At 47.5% G+C, this 27,687-nt stretch overlaps 1 protein-coding gene across 5 annotated transcripts; it reads right to left on the bottom strand.

Moving 5' to 3' along the window:
• On the bottom strand, window positions 1-26,815 carry Pnoc (prepronociceptin). Of its 5 annotated transcripts, none has more exons than XM_060391344.1 (4): window positions 26,668-26,815; window positions 13,126-13,275; window positions 3,283-3,673; window positions 1-372 (listed from the first exon to the last, which is right to left on the bottom strand). In XM_060391344.1, the coding sequence occupies exons 2-4, from the start codon at window positions 13,249-13,251 to the stop codon at window positions 287-289; spliced, it is 603 nt and encodes a 200-aa protein (XP_060247327.1). In that variant the 5' UTR covers window positions 13,252-13,275; window positions 26,668-26,815; the 3' UTR covers window positions 1-286. The 5 variants fall into 5 exon arrangements, with proteins under 5 accessions (XP_060247327.1, XP_021510545.2, XP_060247324.1 ...); XM_021654870.2 differs by lacking the exon at window positions 26,668-26,815 and adding an exon at window positions 26,408-26,568; XM_060391341.1 differs by lacking the exon at window positions 26,668-26,815 and adding an exon at window positions 25,783-25,928.
• Window positions 26,816-27,687: the final 872 nt, after the last annotated feature.

Here is a 27,687-nt window from a genome sequence, read left to right on the forward strand (position 1 = left end):
ACCATTTGCTCAGTAGAAGTTTAATGGAGAAAGTTGTCTCAAACAATCGGTCAAAAAGAACAGCTCTTTTACAAACAAGTTATGGCAGTGACGAGGCAAAACCCCAGGTCTGATTTCACATTCCTCTCACCTGGCCCTGGAAGAGGGCAGAAGGTGAGTGAGGAGATGGGGCCATTAAAATGTTAGCTGGAGGAATTACAAAAATACACTCTGATGTAGCAACAGGGCGGTGGTGAAACATGCCATGGGGAGGGGCGACAACTGGGCAGGGAGGGGCTGTGGGTGCTCAGTGCCTCGGGAAAGAGGGACTCCTGGCTCCCGGCCGGCAGGTCTGGGGGTGGACACATGCTGTTCTGGGGATCACCCGGATGCCTGCGGAGACAGGAAGGGTTGAAACGTCAAACCCGATAGGTCTTCTGAGCTGTCGTCCATCCTGTTAGCCTAACCACGTGACTAAAACAACTCAAAGGCGGCCACAGTGGCATGTGGTTTCCAAGTGACCAGAAGGGGTCGTTACTTGATGCCCTCCACTTACCTGCCTCTTTTGGGTACTACTGGCAGGAGTGACGCATTGGTTTGTTGGTTTGTTTTTTGAGACAGGGTTTCACAGGGTTTCCTTGGCTGTGAGTTCTGGACTCACTTTATAGACCAGGATGGCTTCAAATTCACAGAGATCCACCTGCCTCTGCCTCCTAGAGTGCTGGGATTACAGGCGTGTGCCACCACGCCCGCTTTTTAATTTAATTTAATTTAATTTTATTTTTGTGGAGTGGTGCATTGGATAGAAGAGAGGGTGATGGGCTGTGACTTAAAAGGCACAGTGACAAGCTCTTCCCAGTAACACTCATCGCTACCTGGGTTCTCAGCTTCACTGTCCTTAAAGCTCTGTCATGTGGCCCAGGCTCTCTAAACTAGGTGTCGAGAATATGAGGTCATGAGTGCCCTGCTGGTGTCTAGCAGGTCAAGGCCAGGTGCGGCAGAAGTTACTAGAGGTATAGGTCAGGGGAGAGGCTGTCCCCAACACCTGCTGTGCCCTTCTCAAAGTCTGTCTAGATCCTTCATTCCACTCCAGTGTTGGGTGGTACTGTTGGGATTCCAATCTTCCGAATATAGGTTGGCATTGGCACCATAGGTGCCAAGAACAACTTTGACAGTGGGAGCAGGCCAGGGTAGAAGGATTTCTATTATGCACAAAGCTGTTTGGGCTGTGTGTACGCAGATGAGCACAACCTCTCCTCTGGCTGGTGACAGGCTTGTGAACACACATCCGCTTTGGAACTCAGCATGAGCGTGTGGAGAAGAGAGAGAGAACGAACTGCTTACATGGCAACAGGACAGCCATTAATAATACCCAAATGAGCTTGCTAATGTACCCATCAGGAACTTTGCATGTTGAGCAAAGCAGCAGACAGAAGCCACTTATTAGCCTGGTTACAGCGCTTCTCAGCTGGAAGTATAATAGAAAAATAAGAAAAACCAATTGTCTGGCTCAAACAGTTTTTTTTTTCTTTTTTTCAAATAAATTGATTCTTGCTAATGGGCCCGGTCTTAAACTGTCTTTAGGTAAAGAATATTGTTGTGGTTTAGAATTAGATATGGGCTTTGCTGTCCCTTAAGAGCCCCTTTAAAGAATGCCATTAAGATTTTGAAGAATTCATGCTTACGTCTGGAAGATTCACTGCTAGGTTCCAGACAGGTCAAGCTTCGAAAGAAGTGGAACGCTTGTCAAGAACTGAAGTTGTGACTTTAGAGTGTACCAGCTCACTCGGGAACTTTGGAGATGGATCATTCTGTTAAGAGAGATACGGAGGCCTTCTCCCCACAATCTAATAAATGTGTCCATCTTTGGGGATAAGCTTGCTTCGAACAAGTGGCCTACCAACTTGGGCCATGTGGGCTGGCCCTGTGCCAGAGTGTGAGCACCAGAGATTAGCATATGGATGGACCTACCTCGAAAGAGGACTAGGAGGGACATGGCTACCTTGGACACGTGAGAAACAAAAAGAGACCATGTGTACTTCTCTGCTCTGTCTCAGAGATGGGCTGCGTCATATTGTCTCTGTTGGGATGCTATATCGTCAAACTAACGCTGCTTTTTGTATGAGGCTGTGTTTCCGAGCTGTCTCGGGAGATGTGTGGGAGCCTGCTCAGGTTCATATCAGCATATGTGGATGAAGGGACACGGACTTTCGGTTGGACTTTTCCTTAAATTCACTGTGCTAACTCCTAATGCCTTCCATAGTTATTCACTGCTGAGAACTGGGCTTGGAATCAGCCGGCAGTAACTGGGCCTCTGCTGTGTGTTTTCTGATAGGGTTTATATGGGTGTGTACCCAAGGATAGGAACGAAGCAAAAGAGAACACAAATGGCATCCTGGGAAGAGGCAAAAACTACAGGAAAAAAAAAAGACTCATTCTTCCTTAGTACATATTTAAAAACCCACTAGATCCATTGGGCCAAAATTCTGGAATCCTGGTTCAGCATGGGTGCCATTAACAATAAAGATCTGGTCTTGCCTTGGCAAAGGACCAGGATGACCAAGTTGTTAGAGGAAGAAATAAGAGCAAAAAGCACAACTCTGGGTCTCAGCAAAAAAGTCTTTGGCAAGGGAGAAATGGGAAATATTAATGGTTTCCATGGAGCTCAGCCCAGCCAGCCTGTGCTATAGGGTGAGGTGGAAAAGCTGTCTTTGAAGTAGAGCGGTAATCGGCCTTTTTGCAAATGGCTAAGAGGAGAGAGGAGAACTGGCTATTGGTTTTTTTTTTTTTTTTTTTTCAGATAAAGTCTCTGAGGAAAGGTGAGCTGAATGGTTGCTATGGTAACTTGCTGTTAGAATTGGTCCACTTAACTGTCCCCATAGTAACTAAGCTCCTGGAGAGCTATAGAGGAATTAGTTATCTTAACATACTACTATTATCCCCATGGTAACCAGTCCCCGGATGGGAGTGGTCAGCCTAAAGGAGAATGGTGGGAAAAACTTCGCTGGAGAAATGGGTAGGAGGCAGCTATGTGAATTTCTTCACTAACCAAACCTCTCAAGAGCTGGAGTCCTTGAGATGTGTGTGGGGAGAGGGAAGATGGAGTGTGAGTGTGTGTGTGTGTGTGTGTGTGTGTGTGTGTGTGTGTGTGTGTATTTGGGGCTGGCTAATGTGTTTCTAGGCCTGGAAGAGGCAGTTGGGTATATGAGGTCACTTCCTGCCCCCTGCTAGTCGGTGCCCAACTCACTCATGGGTTGCAGTGGCCGGTGCAGCTGGGAGGGGCTCCTTCTGGCTACACATTACCATTCTGGTGCAGAGTGCGCCGGCGCTGGCTTGACTGCATGCTCAGGACCAGGTACTGCCTCATAAACTCACTGAACCGCTTCTGGTTGGCCAACTTCCGGGCCGACTTCCGGGCCCCAGTGAAGCCCCCAAACCTCTTCTGCAGCTGCTTCTGCTCCACCTCCTCGGCGTCCTCTGCGCCTGGCTCTGTCTCTCGCGCTTGCGCCAAGCTCCTGACGCGCGGCATTCGCTTCAGGTGCTGCATCTCCGAGGCTTTTGGCTGGTAAAGAGCAGCTGACACGAGGTCTGGGTCAGCGGGGTCGAGCTGCCCGGAACCACTGGCCATGGCTTTGGTGCATGCAGTCCAGAGAAGGCGGGGGAACACCTTCTCTTCACACTGGAGGATGCACACCTACCAAGACACAGGCAGGAGGAAGAGAAAAGGGTCAGAGCCAGGGACGAGCTAAGTCACAGAATCATCTGTCTATGTTCCAGGGCTGCTTTTCAAGTGCCATTTCTCAAGCAGTGTGCAACAGTGTGTGTGTACACGTATATGTATGTGGATGTGTAGGCCAGAGGTCCACACTAGGTATCTTCCTCTATCACTAATTATTATTATTATTATTATTATTATTATTATTATTATTATTATTAGTGTGTGTGAGTATGGAGAGCATACTCACATGTGGAGTCTCTTTCTACCTTTATGTGGCTTCCAGGAACCAAACTCAGGTCCCTGACTCAAGTAGAAGCATCTTTACCCACTGAGCTGTCTCACTGGTCCTTCTTTCTTTATTTTTTGAGACAGGGTCTCTTCTTGTCTTGGAATGACCTGGTGCACTTGGGCTATACTGGCAAGCCCCAGGGATCTGCCCGTCTCTGCTTCCCTAGTGCTGGGATCACAGGTGTGTGCTTTCATGCCTGGCTTTCATGTGGGTGCTGGGAACTGAACCGGGATCCTCATGTCTGTGGAGCAAGCACTTTACTAATGTCTGAGTTAGGGTTACAATGGCTGTGATGAGACACTGTGACCAAACTTGGAGAGGAAAAGGTTTACTGGGCTCACCCTTCCACATCAGAGTCCGTCACTGAAGGAAGTCAGGACAGGAACTTGGAAGCATGTAAAAGGAACTTTTCTTCTCCTGGTTTAGTTGTTGTCTGGGAGGCTTATTGTCTCCATCTGCTAACCTAGGCCTAGTCCTGGAAGCTTCTAGCCTCCCTACAATCTAACCTAGGCCTAGAATGTTTTCAGCCTCTGAGATTTACTTTTAATAAGCTCACCCTTTCTTGTTCTTACTGAGCTCTGGGCTGGCTGATTTAACTCAGCAGTTCTGGCCCAAACTCCCCTCGCAACTAACTTATCCAATCTGGCTTTTCTCTTGGCCTCTGAATTGCTGTGCTTGGCCTCAAATTAGCTCCAGCAATCTGCTCTAATCTCCCGGCTCCATTTCAATCTCTGGCTCATTCTGTCTTTATCTGAGTTTTCTCAGCAACCCATCTCTCTATTACTATAGTCTCCCCGTGTTATCTCTCTTCATGTGAGAATTGGGCCCATTCTATTCTCTCAAGTCTTTCTCTGATTTGTCACTGTTTCTGCCACTCAATAGAATCACTTTCAAATATGGGTGCTTCCTTCTACAAACTAACTTTACCTTCATTGTTTGGGACCACGCCTGGACCTAAACGTTACCTGAAATTTGCTCTATCCCAAGCTGCCTTGGACTCAGATCTTCTTGCCTCTGTCTCCTGGATTAAAGGCCTATTTGTATTTCAGCTAGATTACACAGACATAGAAGATCTTTGGATGTGATCTCCTGCCAGAACAGCCATGTTCTAAATGAAAATTCCTCTACAGAGGCAGGAGCTGATGCAGAGGCCACGGAAGAGTGCTGCTTACTGGCTTGCTCATCATAGCTTGCTCAGCCTGTTTTCTTACAGAACCCAGGACCAATAGCCCAAGGGCTGGCACCACCCACAATGGGATGGGGGTGGGGGACAGGGGTGGGGGTGGGGCAGGCCCTTCCCTCCCCATCAATCGCTGATTGAGAAAATACCTTACAGATGCAGCTCATGGAAGCATTTCCCCAGTTGATGCTCTTTCCTCTCAGATGACTCTTAGCTTTTGTCAAGTTGACACAAAGCCATCCAGCACAACTGATGAGCCACCTCCCCAACCTGTGTGCAGTGGATTTGCATATATCCCCCCCCCCAATTTGTAGAGTTTCAGAGTTAGAAACAGAAAAGCCCTCTGACTCTGCTTTGTCATTTTATTAACAAAGAAACTAGGGTTCAGAGCTGTGGCTAGTTTATGTCCGGGTGATCCAGCCAGTTAACAGAGAATGAAGGCATTCCAAATTATACCCTGCTGTTTCCTTAGGCTTTTGGAGTCTAGAGTAGCTCATGGGTGTTACTCAGGTAGAAGAACTCTATTTCTTTCTGCCATTGAGCCAGGGAAGGGCAGACTGGTTACAGAAACAGGGGCACGTGGAGTTAGGTCTGCATGTGCGTTTTAAGGTTGTCCTTTGGCTAGGTAGATGGCGTGGTTGGTAAAGTGCCTGCTGGGCAAGGCATGAGGATCAGAGTTTAGATCCCCGGCACTCATGGAAAAGCCAGGCGTGGTGTGACTTGTCTGTAACCCTCGTGGAAGGGTGAGAGGATGGAGAGAGGAAGCTCCGTGGAGCTCTGTAGACAGCCATCCTGACCAACTGATGAGCTCTGCAAGCACTGGGAGAGACTCTCAAAAAGCAAGGTGGAGAATGATAGAGGAAGACACACATGCACTCAGGCGCACACTCACATGTACTACACGTATACACAAACAAGCTGGAAGTAAACTAAAGCCACTATATAGACACAGCCTTAGTGTCACTAATTTTCATTCTACGCATACTAGCCACATTTTGTACATCATTTATAGCAAGTGATGTCCAAACAACTCTGGATGCAGGCAGGTTGGGCATATGGCATGAAACCTATAACCTCCTGGATTTGTATCTGCTTAGATACCAACCAGGCAGTACCCCAGGAACTCTCTGCTGCTAGCCTGCCCCTCCCCCCAGCCAGGCACCAAATCCTCTAGTGGAGAGCAGCAGCTGGACCGTGCCATCTTACCATCACCCTCTGGCTGATCCTGACCTTGGCTTCACCCTCCTGCTCTCCTATCTCCATTTGGGTTTCCTGGGAGTCTCATTACCAACTCTTCTTTCTATGAGCATTTGGCTTCAACCCTGACTCTCGTTCTCACGTTCCTGGCCTTACCTAGATGAAAACCTTCCTTCTCCTTGACCTTGCCATTGTGATGAAGGATGTTTCAAGATACCTTCATCAAACTGGAGCTCTTGCCTAGCTCCCTGAGCAGGTTGTGATGGAGAGGCTGTCCACTGTCCACCCAGAGCCATCTCTCTTCTTCTCTAGTACAAAACACTGACTCCTCAAGGCAATAGTACCTTTCCCACCTCTCTGTAGTCAGAAGTGGCAGGCAATAAGAATACAAATGACCAGTTGGGGCCTACCATGAACTTGGGGCTGGGGTGGAGGGAAAGAGTACCCTTTTCCCTCCTTTCTTGCTTTCCTTTAGCATCTGGTTTGGAATGTGGGCATTTTGGGCCTTCCTTTTGTTGCTAACTGGAAACCATGAGGTAAATTAGAGGGTGGCCTCCTGTACCAGAAGTCAGATGAGCATGGGAACAGGACTCTGGCAGAATAAAAATACAGGAGACCAGAGAGCTTTGACACCAGCCCTGAACTCACTTCGTGGATTGTCAAATCTGTCTCCTTGTGTCCCTGTTATATTGGTCTTTGATGCCAGCAGGTAAATTCAGTTTTCATGTGATATGCTCTCCCCACCTACTGTACCTTTATTTCTATTGCTGTGATAAAATATTCTGACAAAAACCAACTTAGGGGGAAAAGGACTCATGTATTACTCCGGGTAACGGCCCATTGTTGCAGGGATGTCACAGCATCAGGAGCTTGAGACAGTTGGTCACATCACATCCACAGTAAAAACAAAAACAAAAACAAAACAAAACAACTCATGCACCTCCCTACCTTTTGTCACTCTGCCCTCTGATGGAAAGATCCTTTTGCTCCTATCCTTGTGGATCTGGCCATATTCTAAGTTTGCCTCTTTACCTTTATATTATCTTTTTTTGGTTCCTTGCAAAGAACTGCTCTGTCCTGCCTGTGTGTTCCCACCCAACTTTGCATTCCTCCTGTGGGGATTTTAACGAAAGATATGATATTTGCAATAGTTAATCTAAAAAGGTGAGCATATCTTACTCATATTTAAGTCCTTGGTAAGTATCTTCCTTGTATAGTGATTAGTAAACAGTCAATTAAATTCTCTTAAGTTCTGGATCTACTAGTGCATGGACACATTTGGTTGTCATGTGTCTTTTTAGAAAATGTGTGTGTGTGTGTGTGTGTGTGTGTGTGTGTGTGTGTGTGTGAAAAGTCCAGAGGACAACCTCAGGTATCATCCTCAGGAATGTTGTTCATTTCCTTTTAGGCAGGGTCTCTCATTGGCTTGGAGCTAATTGATTAGGCTAGACTGGCTGGTCATTGACTTCCAGAGACCTTCCTGACTCCACTTTCCCGGTGCTACGAGCACAAGCACATGCCACCATGCCCTGCTTTTTTTTTTTTTTTTTTTTTTTTTTAATTTTCTATTCCAGAGTAAGTTTAATTACAAAAAAATGTATTGCAATTGTTATATCAAAAACATTTATTTATTTATTTATTTATTGACAGGGTTTTACTGTGTAGCCTTGGCTGTCCTGGACTTACTTTGTAGACCAGGCTGGCCTTGAACTCACAGAGATCCACCTGCCTCTACCTCCCTGAGGGCTGGGATTACAGGCGTCAGTCTCAAAAGTACTTATTGATGAATGTTAAGCAAACACTATAACTTTCATTTCTCACAAATAATTTTGTATGGAAATAAATTTCCATAAAATGTGCATTGATTGGTTCCAACCCCAATTCTGGAGAGTGAACTCGGGCCCTCATCCTGGCAAGGTGATCCCCTAACCAACTGAGTGCTCATGTGGGGGTTGAAGATGTAGGGGCTATGGATGCCAGCAACAAATAGTGTCCGTGGTGGCAGGTTTGCTGAGTCAGTGTTCTCCAGAGTCAGCAGGAACACAGGGAGATTTGGGCAGCACTGATAAGGCGGGCAGAGAGGTAGGGTTGGGAATGGCTCAGTCGGTTCAACTTCACAAAGAAGGAACCCTGGACGCTTGCTGAATTTTCCGAGTACAGAGTACTCCCAGGTTCCTTATTCCAGATGGTAATTAGATTTTGGGTCAATGAGAGGAAATGAAATTTTGTGATCAAACCAGATGCCTCGGTCTTTACTGAGATTCAATACAACTGCCAGATAAATCAGATACTGACCAAATCATCACAGCTGTTGGTTTAGGAGAAGTTTTGAGGCAATTCTGGGCTATCTAAATGCACAACCACATTTTGAGTGCCAGATGGGCATCTGAGCCTAATGCTTAACCCTTTGGTCTGGGGTCCTCATCAGCCTCTTGCTTCACAGGGCTGGGCTAGTGGCTTATTAAGTGAGCTGGACATGCTTTCTCAGCCGTGATGATGACACTGCTATATTAAGCCTGAGTTTACATGAGCATCTGGAGTCTTAGACTGGTGCCAAATTGATTCGTAAAGCTGGGCTTTTGAAGAGACTGAGCGAAGGGCCATTAGGATGTCTGGATCAGAGAGTAGGGTCCAGGCTGGGGGTGTACAGAGGGTAGGCCTGGGTTCCAGCCTTGCACCACATTTCAGACGCAGGAGTCCTCTGAGGGGAATGAAGGCAGTAGTGGCCGCCTTCATTGTTTTGGTTCCTGTGTCTGGCCGAGGGATGCTTAGGAGCTATCTGTTCTAGGAGGTCTTGCCAAAATATTCAAAGGCATGGCCAGGGGTGTAACTCAGCCGTAGCTCACCTGCCCGGTTATTCACAGAGCCCTTGGTCCAATCCTAACGACTACAAGATTTATAAAAATAAATTCAGAGGCTGAAGAGATGGTTCAGTGGTTAAGAGCACTTATAAGTACTTACAACCACTTATGAGTGGTGAAGAGTTCTTATAGAGGCCCCAACTTCAGTTCCTGGCACTTATGGGTGGCTCACAGCCACCTGTAACTCTAGCTCCAGGGGATCTGACACCCTCTGTTGGCCTCCATGGACAACTGTACTCGTGCACTTACCACCTCCCATGTACAATATACATGCATACATACATACATGTATATAGAGTGTGTGTCTGTGTGTGTGTATTCAAAGTCAGACACTAACCAGGGCAGCAGAAGAATAGCATGGAGAAAAAAAAATCTACCAGAAGGGTTTCTGCAGCCAGGTGTGGTGGCGCACGCCTATAATCCTAACACTCAGGGAGGCAGAAGCAGGCAGATCTCTGTGAGTTCGAGGCCAGCCTGGTCTACAGAGCAAGTCCAGGACAGCCAAGGCTGTCTCAAGAAACAAGAAACCCTGTCTCAAGAAAAACAAAACAACAAAAAACACACCAAAACACAAAACAGAATTGCTTCTGCAGCAAACCATCTAAGAACTGTCACTAACTGCAGGCAGAGATGCCAGGAGGCAGCTTCTGGTACAGTAGTGTTAGGACTTTTCAATGCATCTCCCTACACTGTTTTCTGAGAGTGTATTCTCTTTGCCCCAGACTCTAAAATAACTCTGTGAAATGAGCCTCTTCCACTTGAACGGATGGACTAAGAGCCACTGTCAATTGGGTGGGAAACCAGAGGGCACTGCAATGGGCTTGGATGTGAGTCATGAGCTGACCAAAATTATAGCCTAACAAAAAGCCAACCATGCGTGGGCCACCTACCAGGATTAGAAATAGAAAAATGTCTGATGGAGCCAAGTGTCCTGAGGATCCGGGGAACGAGTCAGGATTACATAACCTGGTAGAGAGACCTGGGGGGGGTGACCCTACCTGAAATGAGAGTCCCTCGTCATTCCCCCTCATCAGAGCAGACATAGGCAAGATTTGCAGACTCAGAAAACGAGTCATAATTGCCGATGTTCTTGGCATTTCGTTCAACTTTAAAATGGGTTAAAAGGGAGTAAGAACTAGAAACAAAAAGCATTGTAACAGAGTCCGCAGGGGCCAGCAGGCACTGAGAAGCATTTATCTCCAACTGTGAGGCTTTTACCAATCCATCTTCTGACTTGTTTCTAGGAAGTAAAGTGAGTGCTGTCTGGACCCCAAAGACTTGAGACGCTAATGGCGAGATAGAAGCATGCTTCCGGTTCTTCACCACCCAGGCAGGACCCAAATGCAGGACTTTACAGCGGCTGCCCAGGATGTGCCCAGCAAGGAGCCTAATGTTCTGAAAAATCATTCAATTTCTACAAGGCAGGCTGCCTTAGCCCAGTTATGGACCACACGCTGGGCCCCATGCTGGGAGACCTAGGTAGGTAAACAAAGGAACCTGTTCACACCTTAGCCAGAGATGGGGGGGGGGATGACATGAATGAGCTAGCCAGCTAGCCATTAGCACCAACAGCCAGAAAAAATACAGCTCATGAGCATCACCCAGGAGGAATCCTTTTCTTTCATTTTCTTATCAAGTTCATGGTCAGATCGGTTAAAGAAACTGGGAGCGTGAGAGCAGGGGGTGAAGCCGGCATGTATATTGAAAATAAAGGTCACTGTGGAGAGAAGAACCCTGGTGGGGTTCATTTTCATCCTACATACACTGGCCATTCCTGTCTGTGCACGATCTACAGCAGTGGCCCGAGACGTAGGCAGGCTGGGCACGTGGAGGTACACACGCAGTCTATTCCATCCGGGGTCATTCTTATATCCAAGCCAGGCCCCAGAGCCCCAGGACCTCTCTGCTGCTGTTCCATTTCCCCAGGTACCACAGTGTCTACTGACCATCGACCTGACCATGCCATCTCTTCAGCTCTTTCTGGCTGGTCCTGGCCTTGGCCTCGCCCTCCTGAACTAACTGTCTTTGTTTGGGTCACCTAGAAGCCTCTCTTTTCTTATTCCTATGTGCTGTTTTAGCTCTGCCTCTGCTTCTCCTTTGTGTTTTCAGATCCAAATTCCTTACCTTTGCCTTTGTGGGTGAACAAAGTATTACGAGGTGATGCTTACCCTTGTCCTTGAAGTGTAAGTGGGGTGTAGTGGATGGGGTAAGGGAGAAGCAGGTGCAAGGTGGCAAGAGAGCAAAGGAAGTCAGGGTTCCCTGGGATCTATCGAGAGTGGCCGGACCTGGTTTTGAGCCCAAGAGAGAGGGGGTCAGGGGCACAGCTTTGACAGTTACCTGCAGCCTGGGTGAGAAAAGCCAGGGTGCATAGTGGCAACTCAGAAGGAGAGGGACAGAGAGGCAAGAAGCAGGCATTTGCCATCCCTGTGTTCAGGGACTGGGCAGAGGAATAGAGGCCAATATAGAAGGCTGGGAGAGAGTAGACAGAGAGGGAAGAGACCCATAAGCCAGGCAAGAGAAGCAAGAGATGTTTACGGAAAGATGAGATATCAGACAAATAGATGCTTAGAGGAAAAACACAGTGGATGAGCATCAGAAACACATGCATTTGAGGGGTCATTGGGCTGCCCTTCCTGATTGCATGACTGTGTCTTCCTGTCCAGAAGACAGGTATGCCTGGGGCTGGAAGAGTGTAGTGTTGGTTTGTTGGGGCAGAGGCCATATTTCTACCTGGAGCCGAGAGACAGCCAGGTGTATTGGGCACGAGCTACACTGGATTCCGTGCCTGCACATTTGCCTTAAGGGACAGCAATGACTTGCTTAGTTTGAAAGGCTGGGGTGATTGGAAACACAGCACCTTGAAAGCAGCTTTATTGACTTCAAAGGGGAAAAAAAATAATTGAATTATCCTGGATTTCATAGGTGAGAATAGCTATCTAGACTGAAATTAAAGGAGTAAGAAAGCAGTTCGTTTAATGAATAATAATTTAATGTTTGGTACTTCAAGTTGGAAATTTAAAACACAAAAGAGCATTTTGGGTGTTCATTGTAGAATTATCTGCAACATGGAAAAAAATAGATGACAATATGCTTGCTCAACAGATGGAGAATGGAGAAAAAGTTACATATTCATAGAAATAAATCACTTGAAATAATGTGTAATAACATGAGAAATTTAACCCTGAGATACTACATAAAGTAAGAAAAAAATAAGCCTCTCTTGGATTGATGCAGTACAATAGTTGATCTTCGTTGTCAACCTGAGGGCTTTAGACACAGTTGGGAGACACAGTTGATAAGGGTATCTAAAGAGAGGTTTTACTGAGGATAAAAACCCCGCCCTGAGTGCGGATAGAACCATCCCAAAAGGGGGACCCCAAGACTGAATGAAGACGTGAGGACTGAATGAAGACGAGAGATGAGCATGGCTATTCATCTCTCTCTGCTACCTGACCGTGAATCCGATGTGACGCTGCCTCAAGTTCTTGCCTCCATAGTGCCTCCTTCGTGATAGACTGCGCTCTCAAACCGTGAGCCAAAATAAGCCCTTTCTTAGATTTCAAGGATTTTTGTCACAGCAAAGAGAAAAGTAACTAATACGTGGGGTTGAAGAAGATTTGAATTTTCTTTATATATAATAGACGTATTATACATTAACACTGGGACAAGGGCATCCTGAGAAGATACTGGAAGATAAAGAGGGAGGACCACAGGGATCTGGTGGTAGAGAGGGAGGACCAAGGCAGCTATAGTAGGAAGATGCAACTCAGCTCCACCCATTTCCTCTTGGTCACATGACACGGCTCAAGTCCTAAGCCCTCTGGGAGAGACCTGAGTGTCTCACTTAGGGTTTCCTTTGGAGTCAGAGGGAGGGGATGGCCCCTCAAGCTTCTGGACCTACCTTCAAGTTGAAGCTTTCTGGACCTGGGTGGAGCTTCTCCTGGCAGGTCAGACAGTCCCTGGGACAGCTGCTGAACACGCTGGAGAGCAGGCTGAGCAGCAGAATGTCGCCGAACAGGATTTTCATGGTGTAGCAGCAGGGGGCAAGAGGCTGAAACACACAGAGGACACCTGTCAGTTAGTAGTCTGGGGAGAGGGCTGGTCAGCTGTGGGGGCCATGACCCAGGGAGGCAAGCATCATTCCTCAGTGAGGGGATTCCTCAGGTGTGCGGTTCACCTGGGCAGAAAGAATTATCCAGAGCGCCGGTGGCCCTGTTCCTGCCGACCTGGACTGCTTTCAGTCATAGGCTGTGTGAGCTCTGGATCCTGGGAGAGCGCTTGTGATCCCTGCCACTTGGCCGGCCTCTGCCAATCCAGGAACAGCTGTGGGGTGGGGAACAGCTTTCCTGGAGGCCAGAGGCATCGCATCCCAGCTGACCAATGCGCGCCTTTAGGTCAACCTCTTCTAATCTCAGTTTCTGTAGCCATAAAAGGGAAAGCGTGGCTCGTGCCTGTTTGGAAGATGAGATGTGACCTGTGAGGGCCGGGGTGTGCAAAGTGCAGGCAAGTAGCTGAGTGTGGCGGTGTACGTCTCCAATCTCATTTCTCGGGAGGCAGAGGCAGGTGACTGCAGGACTAAGATTCTCCCTCTCTTCCTCTCAAGCTTCTCTGGCCTGGCCAGGAATGCTTGTCCTCCCTCAGTTCTCCTTCCAGGAAGCTCCCCTGTGTTTGTCGTGTCACCCACGTCAGAACTGAGCTACTGCAAAGGTCTGAGTGTTTGCGTCTCCCTGGGGTCCGTATGTTGAAACCTGTGATCTCGAAAGGCAGCTCGAACAGATGAAAAGCCAGGAGGAGGAGGTGGGGGGAATAGTACAGTGGGTGAAGTGTTTGCTGGGCCAGTTCAGATCTCTGGCACTCAGCAAAGGCTGAGTGGGCACGGTGGGCCACCTGTCATTCCAGGGCAGCGGGAGGTGGAGACAGGGACTCACCTGAGAAAAGTGGACAAATAATTGCTTGAATCAGTGAATTCCAGGTGTAAGTGGGGGAACCTGCTTCCCTCTAAATCATCTATTTAAGGATTGAGGAATATTATCTGAAGTCAATCGTGGGCCTCCATACATACAGTCAGCACCCTCCCCCATATACTATGTACACACACAATGCACATACACCCCTATACTATGTAACCACTCCCTCCCCCCCCCCCACACACCAGAAAGAATATTAGCAAATTATTTCTCTGGTTTATCTGTAATGACGTGTCTAGAAACAACGAGATCCTGGGGGTGCTAACATAACGGAAAGGTTAATACCTTGCTAAATGGGTAAGATGATACTTTGTTGGGAGGCAGTGAAGGGCAGAAGGTGGCATCTGCTTGGAAGAAGCTTGTCACCTGTGCCTTGCCCTGCATGCCTTCTCTTTTTGCTTTCTCTCTGCCAGGGAGAAACTCCCCTGCCTTGAGGGTCTCCTCAGAACTGAAACTCTCTGAAGCCATGAACAGAATAAACAATTCCAACAACGAGGAAAGAAAGAAACCTAAAGCCCTAACCCCTGGGATGATTGACAGGAGAAGGTGAAATTTTGGGAGGGATAGTTAGCCCTTGAGGTACTGTCTGTGGATTAGGGAACAAGCCTCACTTAGCAATAAAGATGTTTGTATCTTGGCATTAGATTTCCTGGCTTCTAGAACCATGAGGAATGAATTGCTGTTATTTATAAACTATCCAGTCTAGGGCATTTTTTTTTTTTCCCGAGCAGCCAACAATTAAGATGAAAGCCCGATGGGGCTGGAGAGATGGCTCAGAGGTTAAGAACACTGTCTGCTCTTCCAGAGGTCCTGAGTTCAATTCCCAGCAACCACATGGTGGCTCACAACCATCTATAATGAGATCTGGTGCCCTCTTCTGATCTGAAGGCATACATGTAGATATTGTATACATAATAAATAAAATTTTAAAAAAAGATGAAAGCTGGCTTCCTGAATGCAGGTTTGTGGTGCTCATCTTGACATTCCATGCATGAAAACATTTCTAGAAAAACAGGTGAGGAAACCATTCTAAGACAGCAGAGTCAATGGTTAGTTAGTGGTTAGTTAGTTAGTGATGTTTATGCAGAATTGCATGAAAAAAATGTGATTTTTCTAACTCTTCTGCATCTGGGATGGCTATTCTTACTGTGGTGTCAACTTGACTACCTCAGGGATTGACTAAACCCAAGCAGCTGGGTGTAACTGTGAGGGAGCTTTCTTGTTACATCATTTGAAGTGTGAAGAACCACCTTTGTTCTGGATCTTTTGTTTGTTTTTGAGACAGGGTTTCTCTGTGTTCCTTGGTAGTCCTGGAGCTCACTCTGGAGGCCAAGCAGGCCTCATACTCACAGAAATGCTCCTGCCTCTGCCTTTCTAGTGTTGGGATTAAAGGCGAAGGTCACCACCGCCAGGCGAATCTGGATCTTTTGAGGTGTGAAGATCCACCTTTAATCCGGACCACATCTTCTGGTGACAGCCATTAGGACACAGAGGATGGAAGCTTGTTATTCATTCGCTTTCCCTCACTCTTGCTGGCAAGTTCATTCTCTCACTGACATGAGAGCCTACTTCTTTGGGATTCCGTTGTATAGTGAACACCAGCTGAGACATCCAACCTCATGGACTGAACAACTACTGGATTCTTAAACTATCCACTGGCAGACAGCCACTGTTGGATTAGCTGAACCACAGCCTGAAAGCCACTTTAATAAATCCCATATATATGTATTTATGTATGAATATATATCATATATTAATATACACACATATATTTATTCTATCAGTTTTGTTCCTCTAGAGAACCCTAACTAAAGTCTTAGATTAAACCTCTTGAATCAGAAAACCACTTCCTTGGATTATGGCATTTTGGGTTGGATCATCTTTACCTGGAGGATTGAATGGAAAGAGGAATAGGAAACTAGTTTTGACTGTTAGCGTCACACCGAAAGTCCCTCAGGAAGAGAGTCTTAATGAGAGGTTGTCCAGATCAGGTTTGTCTAGGGGCATGTATGTAGGATTGCCTTGATTATTAATTGATGTAGGAAGATGCAGTCCACTGTGGGCGGTACCTTTGCCTAGGCAAGAGGTCTTGAATAGTATATGAGAGAGAAATCCAACTGAGAACAAGCAAGTAAGCAAGGTTGCCTTTGTCTGTCTCTGCTCTAAATGTGAATGTGATGTAAGTCCTTGTCACTGTGGCTTCTCTGCTTTGATAGACTCTAACCTGGAATTGTAAGCTTAAAGAAGTTGCTTTTAAAATAAAATTGATTCTTATTTACGTGTATCTGTCATCTCCTGGAGCTAGAATTCCAAGCAACTGTGAGCTCTCTGACATGAGTACTGAGAACCAAAGAGTAGAAAGTGACCTTAACCACTGAGCTAACTCTTCAGCCCTCTAATTGTGTGATTGTGTGTGTGTGTGTGTCAGGGTGTTTTTCTCATAGCAACAGAAATGAAGGTTGAACAGAAACTTCCTAGAAATAGTGACATTCTTTATTAGGGCCATAGGTGTGTATATAGTTTCCCAAACCCATTAAATTATAGATTTAGATCTGAATTTTACCGTATATAACTTTCTTGCATAGAGAATAAAAAAATTACTGTTTTCATTGTTTCAATAGGAATGAAGGTTGAGTGGAAATTTTATAGAGATATTGACATTCTTTATTGGGGCTATTGGGATGTATATATTTTCTAATATATTGAATTATAGATTTAGAATCTGTGCATTTTCCTGTATGTAACTTTTCAGCACAGAGAACAAGAACAACAACAAAAGAACAACTGTTTTCATCAGATGATTCTAGGAAATCGGTGAGGTTTTGCCTTTTAAATGCTGCCTGCTGGGGTCTTCCAAGAAGCATGTAGTCATGGGCTCTACCCACAACCATCGAATCAGGATCTGTGTTGTTAGCAACATTCCTAGGTGGCTTATCTGTATGACAAAGTTAGAGAGGTGAATGGGAACAGTCAACAGGAGTAAGGAAGGGATGTGCAACAGGGAGCTGCCAGGGAGCCATATTGGAAGACCACTGGGCTCTTGTGTACCAAGAAGTGTTTCCTACCTAGGGGATGACTGTTAGAAAGGTTTTCAGTAGATTTTTGTTTGTTTGTTTGAAATAGAGTCTCATGTAGTACAGGCTGTCCTTAGACTCTCTATGTTGTTGAAAACCTTGAACTTCTGATCCTTCTATTTCCACCTCCCAAGCTCTGGGGTTACAGTGTGTACTGCTAAGCCCCATGTATAGTGTTGGGTATTAAACCCACAACTTCGTTCATACTAGGTAAACATTCACTGAGTTATATTCCCAGCCCTTGGTAGACATTTAAGCCAGTGAGTTACCATTTGGAGTGGGTCTCACAAATGAGAGTTTGGTAACAGAGAACCTGGGAGACCTGGGATCATAGCCTGCCCATACCCTTTGAGGTCAGGGCTGGTCCAGATGGAGCAGGTCTCCTTTGTTCTCCTGGGAGACTTGTGCTTTGTTTGTCCTTCAGATGCTGGCATGTCTTGAGCTAATAAATAAAGCACTCAGACATCTGTATCCATGAGTGTCTCTCCTATGCATTTTTCTCTTTCTCTAACCCAACAGCCAGTGTCTAGTTGAGATTTATTGCTTTATTATTGTAATAGTCTCCTAATTAGTCCAGCTAATGGTCTGGCCTCCCTCCAAGCCATTGGATACCATTTCATTCTTAAAATAATTCTATAATACCCATGGCTGTCAGATGTTCCAAAGACTTGGCTGGCCACTGGCTGCCACCTCATCCCTTGTCATCCTGGCATCGCTTCCAGACCCAGTGAGCCCAGCTCTCACCTCTATCAGGTTCCTAATGTATTCATTCCTTGTCACTAACTATTTCCTCTGTCAGAATGCCGTGTCAGCAGCGTCCTCCTTCCAGAAAGCCATCACCAGACTGGCTTGAGCTAGACCAGTCTTTGTTACAGCGGTGGCCTTCCAAGGCAATGTATTGCCTTAGGAAACAAGTAGGGCTCAGGGAGCCCATCTGTCACATGGGCTAACTGCAGAGCTGTATTATGTGCGTTTTCCAACCTATCATCTTGGGAGAGGAGTCCTGGGTTCAGATCATTGATTCTGTAATTCGCCAGCTGTACTCAGTCTCTGAGTTCCTCACTGTAAAAATGGGGACCATCTTAGGAACTATATCATACCAGCATTGGTGGGTTTGTGTTTGTAAGCAGTTAAAACGGCACCCAACATGTAACAAACACTTTATAAAAGAGAGCTAAAGCATAGCACTCATGCTATATTCTTGTCTGTGTACTTAGCAATCAATCAACGGTCACCTTGCACTTCTGTGTCTGCTTCTCCCACTGGCCTATATGACTTCCTGGAGGACCGAGATCCTGTTCTGTCATTCTCCTTGTCTGCCAGGTACCCAGGCTGGGACACAAACTTGAGGATCTGCTCAATGAAAGACTGACAGTGGGCGATCTCAGGAGCACTCCTCCTCCTTTTTCTCTGCAAATGTTGGGCTGAAGAACGTTCTGGAGCCTCATTGGGGGTTCAGTGAGCTCCTGGCGCAGGAGCTGTCTCAGCATCCACACCGCCCACAAAGGCTCCATTAACAAATCATCCTGTCATCCCAGTGAGGTAAGATGCCATCGTAAGCAGACACTGATGCATGTGTGCCAGAGAACTGTTCACCAAGGGTCATGGCTGGGGTTGTGTCCCAGGCTAGGTCTCTGAGGGTTAAGGACTTATCAGACCAGCAATGGGGATGCTTCTTTGAGGTAGAAAAAAAAATAGTGCAAAAAGCTATTATACAAAATAAATGTTCTAGAACGCAAGGCACTCTCAAATGGGCCTTTATGACTCTCTTGTTATCTGATGATTGCTTCTGTGTTTCATCGCAGCTCCTTGCACTCCCAGTTAGGAAACATTTTCGTAGGATCTATTCAGAACAGCATGGCTGTTTCCTTTATCGCCACACGATGGCAGTGGCCATATGTCACAGAAGAAAGGGTATGGGCCATTTCCTTTAGCTCCTGCTTAGAATGTTGACTGCAGGTCTGCAGGTTGATAAACTGTGAGAGATGTTAATGAGAAGCCCCTGCTGAGGATACTGAGGGAAGTCGTGAGAAGCTTGATGTGCAGGGAAGTGTTGGCAGTTTTTGACTGATAGTTGTCATTTACAATTTGGAGTAAATGGAATTTAGGGGGGCGGGGTCCTAGAACAATTAGCCAAAACACAAGCCCTGTGGAGATGGCTTTTGGTGAGAACTTACCCGATCTACCTGGCTTTAGTCAGGCTCTCCTCCTATCTGTACCTAATGGCCTTGCTTCTACCCTGTTTCCTCCTCCTCTCCTTCTTCTGTCCTTCTTCCTCTCCATTCTTTTCCTTTGCCTCCTTCTTCTTCTTCCTTCACTTTTTTTTTTTTTTTTTAAAGACAGGGTCAACTATGTAGCTTTGGCTGGTCTGGAGCTCACTTTGTAAACCAGGCTGGCTTCAAATTCACAGAGATCCTCCTGCCTCTACCTCCTGACTGTGGGGATTAGAGTCACATGCCACCTCCTTTTTCCTCCTTTTTGAGATATTCCTACTAGTTTCCTGCTCACATTCTCCCTGCCTCAGTGCCATCCATCTGGAATGACAGATGGTGCCGCCTCACCCCTGCACCTTTCCTTTTAACAAGCAGCTCCAGCTACTAAATGAAACACTTCCGTATTGGGAGGCATTCATTCCCCCTGCAGGTCTGAGAAGCAGCAAGACAGGAGTGACAACGGGACTCCCATCTCACAGGTGGTTTGCCATTTGTAAGTCTGGTCAGCATAAACACGTGTGCAGCAACCTGCAGAAATACATCACGACATAGACATATGGTTCTTTGGTAGTCCTTGTGGTATTCAGGCCAGTTGTGTGCTGTGTAAGATGACATTAAATAAGGAAAGCCTAATAGAAGTTTTAGATCAGGCTGGCCTCAAACTCAGAGAGCCACCTGATTCTATCTCCCGAGTGCTGAGATTAAAGGTGTTCACCTCCACTGCTCATTGTGAAGTTAAAGTAAAGATTTATTTTGTTTTTGGGACAGTGTGTCATATATAGCTTAAGTTGACCTTGAACTCACTGTGAAGATAATTTTGAACTTTTGATCCTCCTACTCCCACCTCCCCAGTGCTACGATTTCAGGCATGCACCACCACAACCACTTTAGAGGGTGCTGGGGATTGAACGCTGGGCTTTGTGCATGCTAGGCAAGCACCCCACCAACTGAGCCTCAGCCCATGGTGGTATACACCTGTAATCCTAGCACTTGGGAGGCTTAAAGCAAGACAGGCGCTGCAAGTCTGAGGCACGCACACACATACATACACACACACACACACACACACACACACACACACACACACACTCACACACCAGCAAACAAATAAAAGAAGTCTGAACCCCACCTGTGTGCTGGTTTGGAGCTTTGCATATACCCTGAGGTCCGGGAGAAGGGCACGGAGTAGTTAAATGATTCTGGAGTCATTTGTGCTCAAACCATACACTTTGTAACTGTCTGAACCTCAGTCTTGTCACCTGCAAGGTGGAGATGATGAGTCCCCCCCCCCATTTGAAGATGATTCGTCTCCCTCCACTTGTTTATCAGCCAGCGACAGTGGCTGGCCATCAGTAGGCACAACGTACCTGAGGGTGTTTAAGTTCTTAACGGCTTCCATTTCGTAAAGGAGCCCAGAGCAATTAGCCATTCACTGTGGCAGTCCTATAATCAGGCCATTTTGTATTGAATAAAGAAAGGTTTAATTACCTTTTATTTAGGTAATGGCACCTTATAAATTTGATTGTATCTTGCTGTTTATAAAGATAAGATGCCACCGTGATTTAGTCTTAATCTACTTTCATTTACTCTTGCCTCCAAGGGCTACACAATTAGCTGCTTTTCTGCTGGATGAAGACATGTGCAGTGAGAACTGAGTGGAGACGCTGAGGTTCGTTTCCTGACCTAGGAGGAAGCCTGTGCCTAGTGAGGAAGCCTTGATGAAGAAGAGAAGAGGGCTCACTCTCCATCAGTGATGCACACAAAATACTGTTATTTACTTAATAACAATAAAATAATGCGATTTGTTTTCATCTACAACCTTACCACTTGGGGGGGGTGGTGTAACTTTACCCCCCTTTCTGGGATAAACATCATTTCACAGAGGTTAAGCCCTTGGCCTAAGACGATCCAGATGATAAACAGCAGAGTTGAGTATTTCAACCTGTGTTCCGACTTCCCATAAAACTTGCACAAGGTTTACCCTTTGAAAAGGGTAGCAAACTGTGCTACTTTGTTGGGAAGGGCTCCCTGTGACCGAAAGCTTTTGAGAGCCAATGGCTTTATAAGATTCCATCCTACGGGCTAAGTGCTGCCAGCTTCACTCTACGGTTGAGAAGACGGAGGGTGGGAGAAACGCACTGTGAGGTGACAGAGCTGGGATGGGAGCCCCGCTTTTTTGTTTTGAGGGTACCTCTGATGATCTGTCTTCATGGGAATTCATCTGGGGGATTGGCTTAGTCCCTCTCTCCGATTCACCGAGAGACCTCACCGTCTACCAGCTATGCACCGGGAAGATACAGGGTCTTTGTCATAGCCTGGTCCTGCATCACAGCAGGATTCTGCTATTTATTAATTGGGCAAGCTGATTAGCTTTTATGAGCTTGTATTTATCCCACAAAGGTAGATAAAGTTACCTCCAGACCGCAGGGTTGTAGATGAATACAGAGGTCATCTATACCCTGCAAAGAACAGTATCTATACGGCTCATTGATGGAAAGGAAGTAGCCACAGATGCTTCTAGGAGGAAGGAGCTCCACCCTCATTCTCTAAGAGAAGTGCCAAAGCATCACAGGATTTCTTGTAGCCCAGGAAACAAAAGTCTTGGGCGGCAGCAGCTAAAATGTCCATACAGAGTATGGCTTGCTCCTACCTTGGCAGACTGCTTTCTTTCTTTCCTTTGATGGATACAATTGCTCTCTCTCTCTCTCTCTCTCTCTCTTCTTCTGCTTATCTCTGGCTGTCCTGGAATTCATTTTGTAGACCAGGCTGGCCTCAAATTCAGAGATCCACCTGCCTCTGCATCCAGAGTGCTGGGATTAAAGGTGTGCACCACCACTGCCCAGCCGATACATTTACTCTTAGTAATTTTCTCTCCTGCTCTCAATTTTCTACCCAGAGAGAAGCTAAAGGGCTTGGGGATTGAGGGCATAAAGCACCTGTCTACCCTATGTGGACCAAAGGTTTCCAGGTAGAGCTGTGCATGAGAAATAGCCCTGTGCAAGGTCCTGGGTTCCAGAGCTGGGACCGTTGTTACTTGTGGATCTTAGGAATGGCACTTTCATTTTCTGGGCCTGGATTTCTCTTCCTATAAAAACAGGCAGTTGCATGAGATGGTTAATATCCTTTGATTTTATGAATGGCCAGCAAGAGAAGCAAGAAAGAAGGAGGAGATGAGCCAACGGAGCAGTGGCTTCAAACAGCCCCCGACGAAGGTCATGAAGATGCACTGGGCTTCACAGAGGGCCAGGAGGGAACACACACATGTCCTTTTAGCTGTCACACGTAGGAAGGGAATTTGCTCTTAATGTTCACCTCCCTGATTCTGGTAAATGCTGCCACATACGTCAAGATAGTTTAAATGGACTTTTAAAAGCTTTTCTTTACATTCATGAAACCACTCTATGTTCTTTTCAAAATTATCATAAAACCCACAAAGGAAGAGAATGACAAATCTAGATTCATATAACCTTCCAGCGTCTTTAATTTTGTATCTCTAGCAACCAGTTTTAAAGAATGTTTTAATTGACAGGATTATACATAGTTTTGGAGATATGATGCATTATTTCCACACGTGTGCAATATGCAGCAATTAGATTGGGGTGGTTAGCACACCATTGCCTTGGAGATTTATCATTCTCTTATGGAGTGAATGTACTAGGTCCTCTACACTAGCTCTTTTGAAATCAAGAATTAGTTGTCATTAACCACAGTTACTCTAGCAATTAGTTTTGAATATACGTTGCCAACCTCCTTATTCATGTGACATATGTTATAAAATCCACTAATGTATAAATTGAAAAAGATTTAATTCAGGTGATGGGGAGATGGCTCAGTATGTAAAATGCTTGTTGCACAACTTGAAGACCTGAGCTTGGCTCCCAAGAACGCACATAAAGAGCCAGGAGTGGTATTGTGTGTCTGTAAGCCCAGTGCTCAGGCTGGCACACACACACACACACACACACACACACACACACTCTAAAATAAAAGAAATAATGTAACATCTCAATTTCTAATAACCGAGTAGGGATGTGGGTAGGTGAGCCCCTTTGGAGACCGCTGGTTGGGGCTCATTCACACTTTGTGACTTTGATGGTGAGCTGGGAAAAAGTTGACGGCTGACTACCAGCACATACGTTATTCGGCTCCTATCAGGAACACAACGCACGCACTCAGTTGGCTGAATGAAAGGATGAATGGGGTGACAGGATGGGGGAAGATCACGGGGCCAGCGTGAGGAGGAGGGAGGCTGGCTGTGTCACTGCAGGCTGCAGAGCTTTGTCTGGTTGGCCGGGAGGCCAGCCCAGCCCAGCCTTTCCCACCTGGCTAGTCTACGCTGCTGTAATGCCCAAGCAGCTGCCAGGATTTTTGCCAGACCCAGGGCCATGGGAAGTGGAGGGTTAAAGTGCTTGTAACCTATTGAGGGTTAGAAGGCTTGGGAAACCAACCTGGGTTCCCTTGCCCCCTCAAACTGGTGTGCTTCAACTCCCACAGCCAGAGTTTGTGGTTGGAATGCAAGGAACAGCTGTCAGCTTTGAAACGGAGTGTTTCCAAGATGCCATTCGTCTAATAAGTTCCCAGGAACCCAAGCCCCTAAAAGCCGATGTTCAGTTGACTCTCATTTTCTGAGATGTGTTCATTCTTTCCTAAAATATCTGATGATCCAGAGCAGAGGAAACTTAACAGTTTCCTTACGGTCTGTGTGAGTGGAGGAGTTGGGGAAAGGAAGGGTCTCTGAACCATATCATTATAAGTATGAAGTGTGGGACCAAACCTCTCATTATCACCGTGTGTGTGTGTGTGTGTGTGTGTGTGTGTGTGTTTATGAAACAACTATATAGCCAAATTTAGCCTACTGCCTGCCATTCATGGTTTCAAGAAATACTAAATTCCTTTGCCTTTCTTTTGTGCTTTTGTTCTGGCTGCCTTCAGACCCCGGATGCATGTGAATCCTACCCCTCTCACCACTGGCCTCAGTCCCTGGAGGAAGCACCCTTCCCCAAATTCCTCCGGCATTGACTCTCTGGACCACAAGCGTAGGACGGATCACACCCAGTCCCACATTATCCCATCATCTAGAGTTGCTTCCTGTCTGTCTGCGCTGTGTGCCTGCTACTGGTTCACAAGCACCGCAGACCATAGGGGAAGAGGGCACCCGCCCTGGGACGGCTGCCCTGGGTCCTGGTCCTGCAACTCCGAGATAACGATTTTTTTGCCTTCCAGCGTTGTTGCTGGAGATAATGGGTGGCAAGTGTGTAAGTCACCGCACACACAAAGTGCTCTTAGCGCCTCTGCTGAATCTATAGAGCCCCGTGCCGCCTCCTCTTGCCTGGTGGGGTGTAGCTGATAAATACCTGATTGATTGAAGATGGAATTGCTTGGTGACGGCTCCGGTCTCGGGCTCCGCTAAAGTCTAATCCTGCAATTACTCCCTTCACCGGCAATGCAAAGCCTGCTGAGTTCTCCGCAGCCCTAAGTGCCCTCGGACTTCGGCTGATAAGGCAGCAGCTGCTGCACATGAAGAAAACCATCAGCCGCGCCGGAGCACCTTCCACAGACAGACAGCACCGGGGGGGGGGTCACCTGGAAGAGTGCGGCTGTTCCTTTTCCTCAGGTGATGTCTGGGGCAGTTGCCCCCCCCCCCCCATGCAGGAGACTCAGCAAACCCAGGGGACAGGAATCCTCTCTGTTAAGGTGTCGTGGCCCTGATGGAGGCGTGTAGAATCTCTCCCTGCCAGGCTTCCTAGATGAGAGGAAGGAGGGTGTGGAGGACCCACAGGCACCGGGAGATCACAGCATTCTCGTTGGGAGGTTTTGATACGAAAGCCGGGCAGTTACTTTTCTCCCTCTCTGATGAAAACTCTCGTTTGGGCTTGCTGGCAAATGCCGTGTGGAGCTCAGCTTTTGTCAGTCTGCTGAACAATGTTATTGGTTATAATTGGGGCAATTATGAGCTGCTGGAGGAAGCTAAACACAGATGTTTAAGCCCAGGCTTGGGGTATTCAAGTCCAGCGCAGCATGCTTTAAATAGCCCCCCTCTCCGAATCATCCTGCCTTACATGAAATCCCCCCACCCCCAACTTACCCGTGTTCAAAGGGAGATGGGGGAGAGGAGAGGATGGGTAGAGAGAGGAGGGGGGAAGAGACGCACAAAGAGAGGAGGAGGAGAAAGAGAAGGCTGAGATAGGGCAGGGAGCGTTCAGATGCTCTGACGTGTGAGAGAGTTCCGTGAGACCTGGGCAGAGACCCTTTGAGGTGGGACAGGTGGGAAGTGGGGAGAAAGATGTCGAGAAAGAAAGGATACCTCAGAGCAGCCCAGGATCTGGAGGACCAAGGTCACGGCTTCAGAAACGCCCACGAGATTCACTCGGCCAGCGAGTGGCTTCGTTCGGCCATGCACACAGGTGAAGCTCAGTCCTCGGGTCTGCCTCTCCCCCACATTATTAACAGTTTCCATTAAGGTGTAAGAGAACTCAAACCAGAGTGACATCAGAGCCAGTGACAGCAGACAGCAGCTCGCACAAAGGGCAGGGAGCCACAGAATGAAAACCCTCCACGAGGTGTGCCAGGGGCTTCCCAGGGCTACTCTGAATGGCAAGCCCCTTCCCTGGGTCTGTCCCCTCTCCTGCGGCCACCTCTTCCCTGCTTACCCACCATCTAGCCAGGGCCACAACTGGGAAAGCAAAACTTTTCCTCATTTCCAAGTTCGGCTTTCGTTCGCATTAGCTAGCCCTCAGCCCTCCCCCTTCTCTACCCTCGGAACACTGAGAATAAGATGAATGGAGCCATAATCTCACAAGAGGCCAGCCAGCAGCCACAGTGGACAAAAGACAGAGGTGGAGGAGCCGGTCAGGCTGTCCTGCTCTCCCGAGAGGGCTCCGGGCAGATAGTGCCAGCCGCCCGGTGCTGGGGTCACATGCATTGCCTACCTGGCGCTGTCCGTCACAGGGCTCTCTCAGCTGTGAGGCTTGTTCCTCTGTGTCAGCCACGCCAGCATATATATCCTCCCCCTCCACGCACAGCCCTCCCCTTCCCAGCCTACCTCGACGATGACACATGCCTACGCTGACCCCCTTCATCAGCCAAACAGCCCAACTACAATCCTGCCTGCCTGGCCCCCTCCCCTGCTCGGCGTTCAGACTTATGACATGCCAACCTCCCCATCATCGCAGCCTCTAGCCTGCTTCACCTGGACTCTGGATCAGCCAGGATCCCTCAGCTGCCTCTCCCGGTTGCTTTCGGAGCCACTGTGAGGATGACCAGCCAGGGGGAGAGCTGGCAAGTCACTCAGAAAGAGAGGCTCCTAGTGATAAGGGATAAGGCAGACCCCAAAACCTGGAGTCTTCTTCAGTAACCTCTCTGCCTGAGGAGTGAGGATCAGGCAGCTTACAGGAGGGAGGGGGAGCTCATGCCCAGCTCCCACTGGCTCAGCCGAGCCCCCTCCTGATGTCCTGGCCTCACTGGGGTAGCAGGCCACACCAGGATGGTTCTGGAGGCATTCTCCACAGGTGCCCACAGCTCGGCACAGTACACATCCCAGAGCACAAAGCCCAGCAGGGACCCTGAGATCTCAGCTTTCTCCCTTGGAGCAGGTGCATTTCCTGTGGGCCTTAGGTTCTCTTCTGTAGAATGGGTGCAGCAGCTCCCAAAGATGGGAGTGGGGTGGTGAGGTTCTGTGTGTATCTGGGACATGGGGGCCTTTATTAAACACCAGAACACTGTGTTCTCTCCCGTGTCACCATCTCTTCGCTCTCGGTGGTGCTACCTGAAGTCTCCCAAATGCATCCAGGCGTTTTCCAAGCTGCTACTGCACCTTAGGGCATTGCAGGCCGCGGAAGACACCCTAACCCTTGTTGCCGAACCCAAATTTTCTTCTTAGCTCAGGCAGGGAGTGGCCTGCAGACAGGTGGCTCACAGCCATCGGGGGTGGGTTGGGGGGGTGGAGCTCCAGAATCTACCACAACCTTGTGGATCTCTTTTCTTGCCCCAGGACCCTGTTCTTCATCTTCCTAAGACCTCAAACATTTCAGAATGCAAGGCTTTCCTTGTCCAAGTACCCATTCAGGTGGCAAGTCTAGCTCTTGGTGCCCTGGGGACTGGGCAGAGAAGGGTTGATGGAAGTACCTGCCCTGACCACTGATGGCCACTGAGTTTCTTTTAAGTGTGACGGAAGAGTGCTTTATAATGGCGAGTTTTGTCCTATAGGAAT

The sequence above is a fragment of the Meriones unguiculatus genome, chromosome 9, assembly GCF_030254825.1.
Source record: "Meriones unguiculatus strain TT.TT164.6M chromosome 9, Bangor_MerUng_6.1, whole genome shotgun sequence".
NCBI lineage: Eukaryota > Metazoa > Chordata > Mammalia > Rodentia > Muridae > Meriones > Meriones unguiculatus.

Excerpts from the sequence above, each read along its gene's own strand:
- Pnoc (XM_021654870.2), bottom strand. The coding sequence starts at position 26,557 with ATGAAGGGGGTCAGCGTAGGCATGTGTCATCGTCGAGGTAGGCTGGGA. Across the intron at positions 13,276-26,407 it reads CCTGTGACGGACAGCGCCAG|CCTCTTGCCCCCTGCTGCTA; the intron begins GTAGGCAATGCA and ends TGTGTGTTTCAG. Across the intron at positions 3,674-13,125 it reads CAGAAAGCTTCAACTTGAAG|GTGTGCATCCTCCAGTGTGA; the intron begins GTAGGTCCAGAA and ends GTGTCTTGGTAG.